The sequence below is a fragment of the Lynx canadensis genome, chromosome A3 (genome assembly GCF_007474595.2).
Source record: "Lynx canadensis isolate LIC74 chromosome A3, mLynCan4.pri.v2, whole genome shotgun sequence".
Taxonomy (NCBI): domain Eukaryota; kingdom Metazoa; phylum Chordata; class Mammalia; order Carnivora; family Felidae; genus Lynx; species Lynx canadensis.
The window spans coordinates 121227591-121245040 of NC_044305.1; the positions used below are offsets into that span (position 1 = coordinate 121227591).

Sequence of the window (17450 nt, forward strand, 5' to 3'; positions counted from 1 at the left end):
TGTACTGTTTTTCTTAGGCAAGAAAACACATTTTACAGATCCATACCAGGGATTGGAATCCAAAATTATCAGATGCTTTTTTAGGTGAATTGGCCGAAAAATGTGTTGGTGAGTGCTATTATTTGAATTCTTTCATTGTTACTGTTTGTTCTGCTGGCCCTTTCCCTTTATGTTTGGAATGCAAATGAATATAGTTATGTCTGTGTGCAATAGATGGCTGACTTTGCCTTTAAATGTAACACTTATTTTGAACATTTCACTTAAAGTTTGAACACTTCTAAATCACAATTTTAGCTGCCATTAGGTGTTTGATGATTAACAAAGCTAGTAGTAATATGTTTTCATTGAGTGCTGGATTTCCATGATATTACTGCATTGTGTCCTTTTAGGAATTGTTCTCTCTCAGAAATTTTACTAAGAAAAATAAGCTTAACCTTGAGACATAAAGGTCCATGTCAAAGGCAAGACTGCAGTCTTTTACTTTGCAGATTGGTTACCTGATGGGCTCATCTTCATGCCTGTGGTCTAGAAAGAAGTTGAGTGAGAGGAGTCTTCAAAGAAAATACTTACTGGCATCTGCTAGTATTTCTCAAAATACAAAACTGTCCAATTTAATGTTATATTATTCACAGAGTGGAAGATCCTCCCCACAGAGTGAATGAATACAACTGTCCTAAAAGGATATAGTGAGAGTATTTTATGTACATACATGATCATACATAGGAGATGGAATTCAAGGGTTTTGGAATTCAGGGTTTTGGCTCTAATTAGGTCTGAAATAAAAATGAATACAGTATTAAACAACTGAATATACACCCCGGTATTTCCCCTTCATTCTTTTTCTGTCTTTTGTCTATTTTCCTCTTATTCTCTCACAAACAAAAATTAAAAAATCTTTCTCCATGAACTTTTTAAGCATTATGAAAAAAACCCCAAATAAGTTCACTAACTATCAGCAGTCTACTTGGGAAAACTTTAAAGTTACCAAAACCAGAAAGAGTAACTTAGTTAAAAAATCATTGTGATCCACCATCAAATATTAAAACTTAAATAGAACATTAGTCCATTCAGTTAGCTACATCCGAATTATCCTCTTCATCCACAGGGACCTCCATCTCCGAAGCAGCATACCTCAACTTTTGAACCACAAAGACCTCGACATCTTCTGGTGAGGAGAAAACGTAAATCTCTCCAGCACTACTCCAGTTTAAGCTTTGCCTGGTATAAGAGAGCATGCGCCAAACCCATTTCATGTAAATTTGGCTTGACCTTTGCAAAGCCTTGTGCTGCTTTATGGGAGAGGGTGGTATTTGGTACAAAATCCAGTCTTTTCCCTTTTTGAAATTTGCCCCCTTTTATTTCCTGCTACTTTTAGGATATTATTTTATTAGAGTACGGATCAGACTGGGAAATCTTTGTGGATTCTTCTGTGAATCTGTCACAGAATATCCTTAACTGAAATAAGCAGAAGTCTTCAAATAATTTTGGAAATTCCCTAAAAGATAGGTATTTTAAAATTACTTGTTATTACCCTATTTACCATCTGAAAGATTACACTCTAGTTCCTCATCCTAAATATTAGAATCCCAGTTTCCCTTTTCATTTCCAAAGGTCACAACTTCTCATTATTCCAAGTGATTTATTTTAGCTTTAAAAGTCAGTTTCTTAAGTTTAAACATTTCTGAGACATAATTTCTTACAGGACTAAAAAATTTCTCTTGCCTTTTGGGGATGGTGGTGGCGGTGGTGGTGGTTTAGAAGAATCTGCTTTTATGGATATACACCATTTTCTTCCTGGAGAGTGACATAAAAATCCATTATAATTAAATGACTTCTGTTTTTGATTTTGACATTTATTCCATTTAAGAAGCCAGTTTCACATAAAAAAATATAGGTCTTCAAACAGGAACAGAATAGTAATAAGTTTTAAATTCATTATGAACTTAGCATTTTCTGTATCCCAAACATGTTTTGACATGTATGGGTTAAGTCCAGTAAAATATATGCCTAACAAAAAGAGTATGTAGTCTTGATGAAAAACTGTACAGACAACTGACCTCTTGTAGAGGTTATGGATTTGGTAACTTTTACCTTGAAATAAATTCCCAAGTACTTGGAGGTGTTTGCATGCATAATAGGTGTGATTTTTTAAAGTAGTCCTCACATAATTTCGGTGTCCAGATCACATGCATGAATAGTAGGAGCTTAAGGTTATGGGGACCTCAAACCTAATCATATTTCTCTATTTATTTTCACTGAGAGGGCCAAAACAATGAAAGTTTATCAGTGAGGGGTCTATCTTGTGGACCTTTGTTATGTTTGATGTTTTACTTAAACAGTAACTTCCTAAAATTTTATTATTACCTTGTCTAGTCTATAACCTATTTAATAGCTTGTATTTTTAGTTTTTCAGACAAATTCCATTTCATTGGCAATATTTAAGAATGCTTTTTCTTGGGGTGCCTCGCTGGCTCAGTTGTTAGCGCATGAGACTCTTGATTTTGGGTCATAAGTTCAAGCCCCCACATTGGGCATAGAGCTTACTTAAAAAAAAAAAAAGGAATGCTTTTTCCTTGGTATCTAGATATTTGTGTGTGTTCTTCAGTATTAGAATTGTAATGGTAGAATTAATATGATTATGAAATTCTTATGAAAGGGATGTTGGTATTTTCTTTAATGTCAGCTTTTAACTTTCAAAAGGCTGTAGTGTGTTTTCTGTATATCTAGGATGATCATATTACCTACATCTAGTTTTCTAAATCAGGACCTTTTAGAAAGTGAAAAAATATACTGTTAATTATGATAAGACAAGAGGCCTAAACCAGGACATGTGATACTAAATATAACTTTTTAGCCATGGTTTTCATGTAATTTTAATTGTTTTAGAGTCTAGTAAAGGAAGTATATTATTAATCAAGTAGTTCTCAATGTTTTCTTTCGTATATGAGAATCACTTGTAAAGCTTTCTCAAAATATACATTTATGATATTAAACTGCCAGAGATTCTGATTCACTAGGTTTGTTGGGAATCTGGTGTTGCAGTTTCATTGTTGAGTAGCCAAGACTGAGAACCCCAGATATAAACCAATAATTCTCATTCACGGGCAAATGTAATGAAGATAAATCCATTCTTTTAGTCTATTGATTATGATAATCAAGTGAAAATTTATTTCTTTAAATGGGATCTATTGTGAGAAACTTAAATTATCTTTAGTAGATTAAGAGAAAATGAATAGCGCATTACTATTATGTATGTTACTGACGTTATGTCAAACATAAATGTTATGGGCACCACTTATATAGAATACCTTCTAATGTTTTTTTTTTTTTTTTCTGTTTTGCATTGTTTCTGAGCTTGTTTTTTTTAAATTTAGGCTTTTGCTCTTAGAAATAGGATCATATAATATATTCTCCAGCTGTGTATATGCTTTTAAAGAAGAAAAAGAAATGTAGTTGTTTATGTTGTTTGAAGATGGTAGTTTATTTTTTACTTGTTCTGAAATGGTTTATTTGATTAACTGTTTATAACCGAGCTGGTATTTTATTAAGCTAATATAACTACGATATATATGGCATAGGAAAATGTACCTTTTTTCCCAGGTTTATTCATTGAGAAATAGAATATAAAATGAAAGACTATTGGTAGTTTGAAGAATTGTTTGGTAGATTGATTGCTGTCATGGGACAGTGTTAGTGCTTAATCTGCTTATAGTTTTCTGAATTAGATTCTTAACAGTCATACTAAATTTTCCCTTAACTGAATAAATATTTCTTGAAGAATGCAATATTTTTCTATGTTTTTTCATAATTTTAATTGAAATTTTTATTTTTCATTAATGATTAAAGAATTTAGACATCTTCAAAAAAGATGAAAAATCTAGTAGATACAATTCCTCCACTTTTTATGATCCTATGTGGTAACGTTATAGTCTTAACTAACCAAACTATAACCCTGGAGTTACGCCTTTCTTTTTTTATTCATTCTTTCACTCAAGAAATATTTATTGGATATCTACTGAATGCTAGGCCAGGTATTATTTTCAGTATATGAGATATGTTAGTGAACGAAACTGATGGATACTCGTACACTCACAAAACTCACATTCTAATTGGGGTAGGTAGACAATAAACATAAGAGTTAAATGATACGGTGGTACATGTTATGGAAGAAAGGGAGCAAAGAGGATTTTTCTGTTATTTGTGGGACTTGATGAACAGGATTGCCCTACTAACAGTAGAGGTACATTTCATTATAGATGTGTGAGTCACTTACAGTTTGCTTTACCTGATTTTGTGCCTTAATGTTCTTTTTCTGCCAGTTAGTCTGGGGCTGTTTCTTTTCTGCTCATAGTTTTCCTAATCACCATTTTTATTTCATTGTTCAAGTGTTTCACAAGGTCATTGCCTGGAATAAAAAGATAAATAAGCTTGATGCCACTCTTTGAAGAGCATAGCGTTTAGTTTTAAAACTGGTTCAAGTAGTTCCCTCTGCTGGCATAACTGATAAAAGTGACCAAATGCAAGTTTAATTGCTGATATAAAAACAACGTAGCTGGTTTGAGTTTTTCTTCATTTTTGTGGTTAAGACCTAAGAGTTTATGTGTGTTTTTGTATGTATTTGTTGCTTAAATGAGTGAAATGACTTCAAAGCCCTGGGGGCTTGATCTGTTAACTACAATAATTAGTTACATATGGGTAATGGGTAATGTAATACACTGTTTGTATAGACTTTAGAACTAGATTATCCATTGTTTTAAATTAAACATATATAAAAAGGAAATTAATATGGAAATTTAATGGATTCTTATTCCCTTTAATACCTTTGAAATTATGATAGATGGTGACAACTTTAAAGTATAATTTTTCAGGTAATTACATATAAATTTGTGGTTGGCACTCAAAGTTGGTAGTAGAATGACTGTTTTTGAAATTTCTGCATATATTCTGCTTTGTACTGCTCCCTTATATGTGTTTGCAAATTAATGATATTAGAAAAATTTATGGGTAAGTGTAATATCTTGAGGACTAAACTGATAATTGGGAATACTGATGAAAGATTGATATGAAACTTACTCTTTAAACACGTTTCCTGAAGAAAACTGTACATTATAATCAGTGTTTTTGGCACAAAGTACATGGCTTCTTATAATATCATTAGTTCATGTTTTGTTAATGAAAATATTCAGAATACTTTTTTATTACTGAGTAATTTTATTAGGTGATTTAAATGGTCAGTTTTTGCTAACAAAATTGCATATAATTATTGATTTAGTATTATCTCCTAATATATACATTAATAAAGATGTATATATTTGCAAACTATAGTTGGTACTGTAAGAATGAACTTATTACCTTTGTTATTCTTTTCCTTTTGTGCATTAGGCTATTGTGGAGCTGATATCAAGGCCCTGTGCACTGAAGCTGCCCTCATTGCCCTGCGGAGGCGTTATCCCCAGATCTATGCTAGCAGTCATAAACTGCAGCTAGATGTTTCCTCAATAGTGCTCAATGCCCAAGATTTTTACCATGCAATGCAGAATATCGTGCCTGCTTCTCAACGTGCTGTCATGTCTTCGGGACATGCACTATCCCCCATCATAAAGCCACTACTGGAAAGAAGCTTCAACAACATCCTAGCAGTCTTGCAAAAAGTGTTTCCTCATGCTGAAATTAGCCAGAGTGACAAGAAAGAAGGTACTGTAAATTACTTTTTCATATTGTTAAAATGAAACAAGTATAGGCATAAATAAATTCTGAGTTTTGTCATAAGGTTATTTATATGTTATTCTTTTATATTTGCCATGAATATAGAAAATGTCTCTATTTCACTCACCAGGATATATTCCAGGCCTGGCATATTGCCTAGCATATGGTAGTTGCCTAGTGAATGCTTATAAAAAGAAAGAATGAATGTTAGTTCTATTTGTTATTGCTTGGGAGATTCTATCTTAACATAGAAGTGTTACTCTCTTTAGAAAAGTTGACTATAATAATGATGGCTTACATTTAATTAATTAATTTAAAGACTATTAAAAAATATTTTTTAATGTTTATTTATTTTTGAGAGAGGACAGACAGAGAGCTTGCAGGGGAGGGCCAGAGAGAGAGGGAGACACAGAATCCAAAATAGGCTCCAGGCTCTGAGCTGTCAGCACAGAGCCTGATGCGGGGCTTGGACTCAACAAACTGTAAGATCGTAACAGCCAAAGTTGGATGCTTAACTGACTGAGCCACCCAGGTGCTCCAAGACTTTATTTTTAAATAATCTCTATACCCAACAGGGCTCGAATTTAAAACCCCCGAGATCAGGAGTCACATGTTCTACCAACTGAGCCAGCCAGCACCCCTGTATTTAATTTATTATAAAGCCCTTACATAAATTGTCACTTATTAACCCCCAGAACAGTCCAGTGGGGCAGGTACTTTTATACTGTAAAGGAGGAGACTGGAAGACTTAGGGATGTATTCACTTATTTAGGGTCATTCAGTAAGTTCCAGTGCTTACTCAAACCTAGGGCACCTAACTCTAGAACCTGTGTTCTTAACTATGTGGCTTATAATGTCCCTCTGGATTCAACTCATCAAATATATTTTGTTGTTCTTGGCAGTGCATTCTGCAGTGTGCAGTGCAAATGGAGTGTAAATCATTAGTAAGGGAGTAAATCAGAACCTGGTTGTATAAGGTCTTGAATTCTAGCCTCAAGATTGGACCTGAGATACAAATAGGAAGTTACCTTTGAAAATTCATTAAGGGGCGCCTGGGTGGCTTAGTCGATTGAGCATCTGACTCTTGGTTTCAGCTCAGTCATGATCTCATGGTTTTGTGGATTTGTGCCCTGCATTGGGCTCTGTGCTGGCAGCAAAAGCCTGCTTGGCATCCTCTCTCTCTCTCTCTCTCTCTCTCTCTCTCTCTCTCTCTCTCTCTCCGTCTGCCCCTCCCAACTCACTCTGTCTCTTTCTCCCTCAAAATAAACAAACATAAAAAAAAAGTCATTCATTTACAGGGAAACTTTAGGTTCATATACTAACCAAAGTAAGGCCTGTGAACTTTGAAGAGAAAGCAATATGCTTTTTAAAAAAATTTTTTAAATGTTTGTTTATTTTGAGAGAGACAGAGCAAGTGCAAGGAGCGGTGGGGCGGGGGTGGGGGGGGGGGGGGGGGGGGGGGGGGGGGTGCTGGCAGAGAGAATCCCAAGCAGCCTGCATGCTGTCAGTGCAGAGCCCAATGCAGGGCTCTGTCTCACAAACTCTGAGATCATGGCCTGAGCCAATATGAAGAGTTGGATGCTTAACCATCTGAGCCACCCAGATGTCCCCAAAGTAATAAGTTTTAATTATCTTAATTTTCCCAGGTTTTAGTACCTTATTTGGCAGGTAGTCTGCACCAGAAAATTGTTCAATTAATTATACTAACATAAAAAATATTATATGTTCAATTAATTATACTAACATAAGAAATCATCAACATTCAATGCATTTTGCTGTCTTTATAATTTATATTTTTCAAAAACTATTTTTCAAGGATAGATTCTCATGAAATGTCACATGAATTACTTGATTTCTTAAGTTTGTCAAATAGGAGGTTAAATATTTTATTATGTATGAACTAGGTACTCTGCTGAGAATTGAACATTTCTTTTCTCTGCTTTTCATAACTGAGGATATGTATCTTTTTCCCAATTTTTTTTAAGTTTATTTATTTGAGAGAGCTCATGGGTGTGTGTGCAGGTATGCACAAGCAGTCAAGGGGCAGAGAGAAAGAGAGAGGGAGAGAAAGAATCCCAAGCACGTTCTGCACCATCAGCTCTGAGCCCGAGGCAGGGCTTGATCCCAGGAACTGGGAGATGATGACCTGAGCTGAAATTGAGAGTCGGATGCTTAACCTACTGAGCCAAATTATTAAAAAAGACTGCAGTTTGTCAATTTGCTTGGTTGATTTGTATTTGATAGGTAACTTGCTAAAGGTACATGATTTTTAAACCTGTTGTTCTTAGCTTTGGAGGGGCACTAAAATTAAATGACTTTGTAAGTCTCATAATCTTTGGATTTTTTTTTTTTTTGGAATAGATATAGAAACTCTGATTTTAGATGATAGTGAAGATGAGAATGCTTTATCAATTTTTGAGACCAGTTGTCACTCAGGATCACCAAAGAAACAGTCATCAGCTGCTGCTATACATAAACCCTACCTTCATTTTACAATGTAAGTAACATATCAATTTTTTAAAAATTTAGAGTAATATTTACCACTTTATGGTTAGAATTATGGTATATTATTACTTATGGTTGTAACTTTGAAGACTTTGTTTTTTTCTGTCGTTTGGATATAATTCAGGAACATTTTTACTGTGTATGCTTTTTATCTGAGGTAATAAAGTGGTGTATTGGTCAACTAAAGATGATTTTTTCTAAGCTGATTGTGTGATTTCTTCCTTTCTCTTTCTTTTTCTTTTTCCCTCTTTCCTTTTTTCTTTCTTTCTTGCTCTTCCCTCCCTTTCTTTCTCTTTCTCTCTCCTCTTTTCCTTTTCCTTTTCCTTTTCCTTTTCCTTTTCCTTTTCCTTTTCCTTTTCCCTTTCCCTTTCCCTTTCCCTTTCCCTTTCCCTTTTCCCTCCACTCCCCTCCACTCCCCTCCCCTTTTTCCTTTTCCTTCCTTCCTTCCTTCCTTCCTTCCTTCCTTCCTTCCTTCCTTCCTTCCTTCCTTCCTTCCTTCCCAGAGTGGAAGGAATGTCCCCGATTTTATGTCTTTTATTTTGAACTAAAATGCTCACAAGTGAAATATTAACCATGATCTGGAATATTTTAATTTGTAGTGTGAGATGATAATTTAGGGATTCTAAGAGTACTAAAGAGATTCTGAATTAGAAATCTCTTAGTAAACAGATAAACAGATAACTTTCTGGTTCTTCAAAACTTCATTAGTTTACACTTCTCTGATTTAGATTTTATGGGTTTTCTATTTACATTTACCTTTATCTGTGTTAAAGCAGCTTTCATTATGCACTTTTTATTGGGTAAACAATTTTAGTGCTAATGTAATTTTTTAAAATTTAAATTCAAGTTAGTTAACATATAGTGTAGTAATGGTTTCAGGAGTAGTGCTAATGTAATTTTAAATTAAGAGACCAAATAGTTTTCAAATAGTAGCAGCTTCATTTACATAATTAGCATGAATGTTATAGGATCATAATGTTTCTGCCAGGCAGGTCTATAATAGCACTTTTATTAGAAAAGGCTAGATTGATTATACTTTTAAGTAATTGTTTCAAATCTATTCTGAACAGATTTGAATCTTCCAACTTGAAGTTTCTCTTATGTAGATTACAGTGAAATGTTAATTTGATTATTTGCATTGATAACTTTCTTTTTATTTTTTAAAATGAGACTAAGTTATTTTCATTTACTCTTTTTTCTTTTGTTCTTTAGCAGCAAGCTCTTTTTTTTTTTTTATTTTTTTTTTTCAGCGTTTTTTATTTATTTTGGGACAGAGAGAGACAGAGCATGAACGGGGGAGGGGCAGAGAGAGAGGGAGACACAGAATCGGAAACAGGCTCCAGGCTCCGAGCCATCAGCCCAGAGCCCGACGCGGGGCTCGAACTCCCGGACCGCGAGATCGTGACCTGGCTGAAGTCGGACGCTTAACCGACTGCGCCACCCAGACGCCCCAGCAGCAAGCTCTTTTATTAGTAACTTTTCTTCTGTTCTGGATCTTTATGTACTTAGGGACATTTTTTGGGGGACTTTTTCAGTAATTTCTCAAATCTGTTTTATTGATGGCTAAGGGAAAACCAAACAATCATTTTTTTTTCTATTACCTGGCTACCCTATATGCGTGTGTATGAGTGTGTGATTTGTTTTGACAGTTTTACTTATTTGTATTTGAAATATATGATAGGAGCTAGGAAACTATCAAGACTTGTTTCAATTTTATGAGATAGTTCTGTTGTTAGTAAAGTAATATAGAAATAGATTTTGATATTAGAAAACTTCATGTGCAGTTTTGAGGTTGACTTTTTATTAACATTCTCTGTCATTGATTTAATGCATATCACTGGTATGGCTTTTTTTAATTTGGTTTAAACCTTTTTGAAGGAATTGGCTGAATTTTAGCTTCTTTTAGGTAAACTTTTCTAGTTCATGATATGATCTTTATTTAGTAGGAAGCCAGCTGTATCCTAGAAATAAGCTTGTTTTGTTTTTGATGTTTTGATAAATTCCATCCATTTATTTCTTTACTCACCTACCCATTCTGCCAGTTTTTATGTGTTTATGCCAGGCACTGTACTAGGTGCTGAAAACATAAGCATGAATAAGATACAAAGTAGGTCTTACTCTGGAGAAGTAAGGTTATTGAAGGTGACAGACATTGTGATATGGCTGAAGTGATGTGTTAGAAGAACTAGAAGTTTCCATTGGAAAGTTCAGGTAGGCTTGACAGAAGAAATGGTGATATTTGCTGTCTTTCTGAGTATAAAGGGTTAGGAGTTAGTATCTGATGTTCGTTACAAACTAAACATGTGGTAGGTATATAAAGCTTGAGGCTTTATATGTAGCAATACAAATAGGCCTCTCAGCAATCATATAGCATTTGTGGTATCATCGTTTTATAGATTAGGAAACTGAACCACAATGAAAAATAAGTAAATCACCCATGATTAAGCTGATAGTAGGTAGCAGAGCCAGACTCTGTACTGTTTGTTTCCTAGGATCCTGTTTTTTTCTATTACTGTATATGATTTCTAAATTGATTTCTGAGCTTAATAGGTAGGTAGGGAATTGCATTGCTTTTTTGGGTAGGTTGGACAATACAATTTTCACACTTTCCAAGAAGCATATACTTTAGAATATAAGCTTTTGGTAAGGGCTGTACATTTTTGTTGTTGTTGGTTTGGTTTGGCCTTCTGTCTGAATGCTTGTTAGCATGCCGGGTCAATACAGAAAAAGTGCTAGACAAGTAGAAAGCATGATTTTAACACTGGTCTCCAGTAACACTAGCTTGGGCATTGCTGGTGGGTTTCTGTTTCCGGGAATAGTTTCCTAAAACAATGTTGAAACCTTTATTTAGATTAAAAAAAAATGTTCTTTAACATTTATTCATTTTTGAGAGACAGAGCACAAGCAAGGGAAGGGAAGAGAGAGAGGGAGACAAAGAATCCGAAGCAGGCTCCAGGCTCTGAGCTGTCAGCACTGAGCCCAACGCGAGGCTCGAACCCACAAACCGTAAGATTATGACCTGAGCTGAAGTCAGATGTTTAACCAACTGAGTCACCCAGGTGCCCCAAACCTTTGTTTAAATTTAAGGTGAAATAGAAGTCAAGATATTTAAGGTCTGTCAATCTGACAGAAAACCCTTATGATGGAAATAAGTTTTCTTTCTTACTGTATATTACCTGCCACAAAGGGATTAGAAACAGATTTCTGAGGTTTTCTAAATGAAAATAGCTTTGTTTTTTCTGATTGGAAAGATGATATACTCTGTAGAAAAATTCAAGTAATAAAGAAGAGCTTAAAGAAGAAAGTAAAAATTAAAGCCCAAGCAGTTGAAGGTAATTTTTGTTAAAGTTTGGTGACCCACACTTCCATTTTCTCTCTATGCATATAGATAGACCTACATATTTTTATATATAAATTAAAATCCTCCTGTAAGTCTCTTAACATAACTTGCTTTTTTATCCACTATGTGGGAACATTATTTCATGCTAGTATATGTTTAATGTCATTCTTTTAATATTTTATATTTTGGGTGTTCTGTAATTTTTATAATCTTATTGATAAATATTGAAATTTCCGATTTTCTTTCATGATAGATATGTGGATCTGGATAGGCATCTTTCTCAGTATACATTTTTAGTACTATCTGATCGATGGTTTAAGGTAAATTTTAAAAACAGTGATCGTTCTATCAAAGCGTATATACATTTAAAAACTTGATACAGGTTGTTAAATTGACTTTCAGAAAGGTTGTACCAATTTACATTTTTATCACTGATGTAGGAGAGTGTTATTTTTCCTATAACCTTGTTATTTCTGAACAATGTTTGCCTTTTAAAATTTTTGCCAACCAGGTAGATGAAAATAATATCTTCTTGCTTGTTTGAATTGTTCATTTGTTCTTTCATATTTGCTCAGATACATTATCAAAGTGTCCATCATGCGCCATATGTTGTCCTAGGTACTTGGAATATGTCTGTGAACAAAATGGACAAAGATCCCTGCCCTTATTGAACTTACATGTTAGATGGAGTGTATCTAATAAGTATCAATGAAACAATAAGTGTAATATATTAAATATTAGAAGATATATACTATGAAAAAAATTTAGAGAATGCTTAAGAGGTAGGGGGTCCTTGGGAGTAGAATGAGTTGTGGAATATCCTTTGTAAACATTTCAGCATATACGTGACATAATTGCCAAGTTTAATTTTGGAAAATTTTGCTTTTTTCCATTACCACGAGTCATGAGAAAACCCAGTTTTCCCAACATCTTCTCACTAATGGTATTAAAATTATTTTTAGTATATCAATCTACATATTTCCTCATAAAAGATGTTTTTTTCATTATTTTCAAAATTTTTTCATCTGTTAGTAACTACCAAATATTTCTTTAAAAAAAATTTTTTTTTTAATGTTTATTTTTGACAGAGAGAGACAGAGCATGAGCGGGGGAGGGGCAGAGAAAGACGAGACACAGAATCCAAACGAAGCAGGTTCCAGGCTCTGAGCTGTCAGCACAGAGCCCGACGTGAGGCTCGAACTCACAGACTGCGAGATCATGACCTGAGCCGAAGTCAAACACTCAACCGACTGAGCCACCCAGGCGCCCCCCAGATATTTCTTTTTTTTTAATGTTTATTTATTTTGAGAGAGAGAGAGAGAGAGAGAGTGCACACACGCACACACAAGTGGGAGAGGGACAGAGAGAGAGAGAGAGAGAGAGAGAGAGAGAGGGAGAAAGAATCCCAAGCAGGTTCTGTGCTGCCAGCATAGAGCCTGACGCGGGGCTGGATCTCACCATTTGTGAGCCCGTGACCTGAGCTGAAATCAGGAGTTAGGTGCTTAACTGACTTAGCCACCCAGGAGCCCAACTACCCAAGTCTTTCTTAAGCCAACATTGGTCTTGAGCTTTAGACCATCTCCAGCTGTCTCTCACCCTTTGTGTGCCACAGATCTTTCATTATGTACTGGACTGGGTCTCCCCTTCTCTTCCAGTGGGTCATCAGAGCTCCCATGGACCCAAGGTGATGTTGCAACTAGAAATGGGCATCTTCCTCAACTCCTTCCTCTTTCTTTACTCTGTACCTAGTCAATGTCCAGGTCCTGTAATTAAGTCTCATCTCAGGCTGTTCCTTCTCACCTCTTCTGACACTGTTCTTGTCTAGACTGTCATTACCATCTCATGCCTGGGTTGATACTGCAGACTCCTAACTGGTCATCTTTCCTCCTGTTTTGCCCTCATTCATTTCCTATCCTGGCATAGTGATAATAGAATTTTCTTCTAAAACATGTATATGATTATATCACTTCCCCTGCTTAAGTATCTTAATGCTTCCTCATGGTCTTCAATGTGTGTCCCAAACTTTTAACATGGCTTACAAAAACCTTTGTAGGTTTTCATGATCTGATTCTCCTTTCCCCCAACCACAGAACCTTTATACATACATGGCTTTAAAACCTTAAAAGAAGCTAGTTGTATGAACTATTACTCCAAAGGGCCAGGAGCCTTTGGTCCTTTGCACATCCTATTTTTGTTTCTTGGAATTGTCCTTTCTGCCTCCGTCCTGTTGGGTTTGTGCTTTTGTAACACTGTCCAGGAAAGCCTTTGTTGAGTCTGTAATTGTGGCCTGCCATAGCATTCTGTACTTAAACAGTGCTGCTTGTTAATCACACTGAATTATATTAGTTTGTAGATTTCCTTTTTCTACTTCATACCATTCAAGTGTGAGCTCTATGATAACTGGTATTGTTAGATACCCAGGGTGAGGGACTTAGCATAGGAACCATTCTCCAATTATTAAATGAATGAGCATTTAAGAAATGTTTCTGTTTCTATTTTCTTTTTGAATTGTCTATGTCCTTTGCCCATGAAGCTGTTTGTTGTTGTTGTTGTTGTTAAAACACTTTGAACATAAGCTCTTTTTTACATTAAGAACCATTCCTGTTAATGGCAGATTGTCTCATTTGATGTTCGCCATTTGATTCAGATTGTAATTTTGAGTTACAAAAGTTTGTAGATTATGAATTAAAAAATACATAATCTCGTGTTTTTTCTTTGTTAGAATTAATTTTGTTCCGTGAAATGAGGGTCTGAATCTTCCCTATTTAAATAAATTAAAAAAATTTTTTTTAATGTTTTATTTATTTTTGAGAGACAGAGTGTGAGTTGGGGAGGGGCAGAGAGAGAGGGAGACACAGAATCTAAAGCTGGCTCCAGACTCTGAGCTGTCAGAAAGAGCCAGATTTGGGGCTTGAACCGTTGAACCATGAGATCATGGACCTGAGCTGAAGTCGGATGCTTAACTGACTAAGCCACTCAGGCGCCCCTCTTCTCTATTTTAAAATAACATTTATTTTATAATCTCCCTTCCATTTATTTTTTATGCTTATTATCTTGTATGAAATTCTTTGAACTATGATGATTTGTTTCCTGGCTGCCTATTCTATTGATCTGTGTTTCTTTTCTTTGGTGTATTCTACATTATATTCTATTATTCTGTTCTGTAATACTTTTTTTTTTTTTTAAGTTTATTTATTTTTAAGAGAGACAGAGTAGGGGAGGGGCAGACAGAGAGGGAGAGAGAGAATCCAGGTAGGCTCTGTACCATCAGCGTGCAGCCCAATGTGGGGCTTGGACTATTCAAGAGATCATGACCTGAGCTAAAAACCAAGAGTCGGACACTTTAACTGACTAAGCCACCCAGGTGCTCTTGTAATAGATTTTTTTTTAATGTTTTTAAATTTATTTTGAGAGAGAGAGAGCGCGAGCAAGTGAGGGAGGGGCAGAGAAAGGGAGAGAGAGAATCCCAAGCAGGCTCCATGCTTAGTGTGGAGCCCAACGTGGGGCTTGATGCCATGAACCTGTGAGATTGTTACCTGAGCCAAAATTAAGAGTCGGACGCTTAATTGACTGAGCCACACAGGCGCCCCTGTAATATATTCCAATATAAAGTAGTGTACATGTTAGCATGGTGGTTCAGCTTAGCAATTATATGGACCTGAATGAGATTTGAACTCTTTGACCACCCATTTGTAACAGTCTCATACCTAACTTCTCTGAGTCTTGGTTTCTTCATCTGTTTAATAAGAAGGAACTATGTGTTTCATAGAATTGCTAAGAAAATTAAAACTATGTGAAGTACTTATTACTGAAACAGGTTTAACTGTTCTAAAATTGGGTGTAGCACACTTTACCAAATAGCGTGGAGCCTGCTTGGGATTCTCTCTCCCCCTTTCTCGCTTGCTCTTCTTATCTCTCTCTCAAAATAAATAAATAAACATTAAAAAAAGAAAGGATCTTCTTTCCTTCTTTATTTTGGTTATTGATGGTGTTATTATGTTTTGATTTTTCTGTTTCTGTTTTCTGACTTGTTACTTTTGGTAGATTCTGACAGTTATTAATTAGTTGTTCTCTGGATTTTTTAGTGCATAATCGTATCCTTTACAAGTAACAGTGTTTTCCTGATTTCTTCTATTCCAGTATTTATTTGCTTTATTCTTACTGCATTGCTTAAAATTTCCTATGTTATCTATAATGATAAACTTGTTTCATTCATCATTTTAATGGGGTTGTGGAATCTTGAGAGTGTAAGTTCAGCTTGGTTTAATACATTTTCCTACATTTGCTTTCTCTATTGTAGGTCTTTAGATGTCATGTATTAGGGTGTGGACATTTAGTTTGTATTGGCCCCAAACCAAAATTTGCTGCCACTGAAAAAGTCCTACATTTATTTTCTATCTTAAAATTGCGGTAAAATATACATTAAATTTACCATTTTAACCATTAAAAAAAAAAGTCCTACATTTTGGGTAATCTTCAGATATACCTACTTCTTTGTTGAAATGGGATTCTTAACATTTGATCTTGAATAATTAATAGCTGTGTCTCCTTAGTGTCTGAAGTGTTTTCCAAGTAATATATATGGTATGATAGAATGAATACCCAGGTATTATTACTTTGTTTTAGAATGAGTTTTTATACTTTTACATCATGGTTATTAAAATTGTCAGGGAGATCAACATTGTAAAATGATAATTAATGAAAAAATTATTCATTGTACTTGAAGTAAAAGAGAAAATTCTATTAATTTGGAGTTACATATTTAGTGTAAATATTTTACCTAATATTTCATACTGATCTTCAGAGTGTATCATTTTGAAATAATTATCATGTCTTATATGTATTCCAGGTCACCATATCATCAGCCAACCTCTTACAGGCCAAGATTATTGCTGTCTGGAGAAAGAGGCTCAGGTCAAACTTCTCACCTTGCTCCAGCACTTTTGCACACTCTAGAAAAATTCTCTGTGCACAGACTAGATCTCCCAGCACTTTATTCAGTTAGTGCCAAAACACCTGAAGAATCATGTGCACAGGTAGGTTTGTACCATATCAGAGTACTTCCAACTTTCTTAATTGTTTATATCTCTATATCTCAGTAGTGTTTATAAAGTCTTTTCAAAGAACAGTAATGAGAATATTAACTTTTTGTTGGTTACTCATTAGCATTCTAATATTAAGGCTAGGGATCCTTTTGATGTATAACATGTTTAAAAGTGAGCTTATTGTTTTCCCCATATTTCATTCTTTTCTGAAATTTTAATATCCTGTTTCTTATATTAAAGTTTTATTAAGCATTATAGAAAGGAAGCTTCTTTTGCCTTCTTCTGACCCTCTTTTCAACACTGTGGTTTCAGAGTCTTTCTAGATTTCAGTGTGTACTTAGAGCCTTACTGTATGTAGTTGGGGAAAATTAACACAGAAAAATGATAGCAGTTTAAAAATTATATATATTTCTATCAGTAGTCAAGTGTGTGTGATATTTGACTTTTAACTACTTTGTGCTGGTTTGTGAAGTGCAGAGTTCTAGTGGGGTGTTCGTATAACTATGAATTTATTATAATTGTATCATGTTGGAACAGTTAGGGGAATAGCTACTTTCAACTCTGATATTTAGTCCTACTTTAGAGATTACATGACCAGAGTAGTAACACTTAAGAGCATTGTGCATAATTATGTTGTGTTGTTTGAGTACATTTATAACTATTAATTACATACACATATACTACCTAATTGAAAACCATTCTGTATCTTGTAGAAAGAAACATATATTATATGTGTATATATTTCATGGTCCACAGCATTGATTTCATTCTCTTGATTTCATTTCATTGATTTCATTTCAGTTGTCTGGGTATCAGCATCCTAGCATCATTCACTAATTAGAAAGCTCTATTTA

General features: G+C 34.8%; 1 protein-coding gene across 1 annotated transcript in view; it reads left to right on the forward strand.

Moving 5' to 3' along the window:
• Positions 1-17450, forward strand: part of ATAD2B (ATPase family AAA domain containing 2B) — a 164579-nt gene that overhangs the window by 90675 nt on the left and 56454 nt on the right. The window contains 4 exon segments of the mRNA XM_030311561.1: positions 18-108; positions 5383-5694; positions 8068-8203; positions 16401-16587. Of these exon segments, the coding sequence (XP_030167421.1) occupies positions 18-108; positions 5383-5694; positions 8068-8203; positions 16401-16587 (726 nt within the window).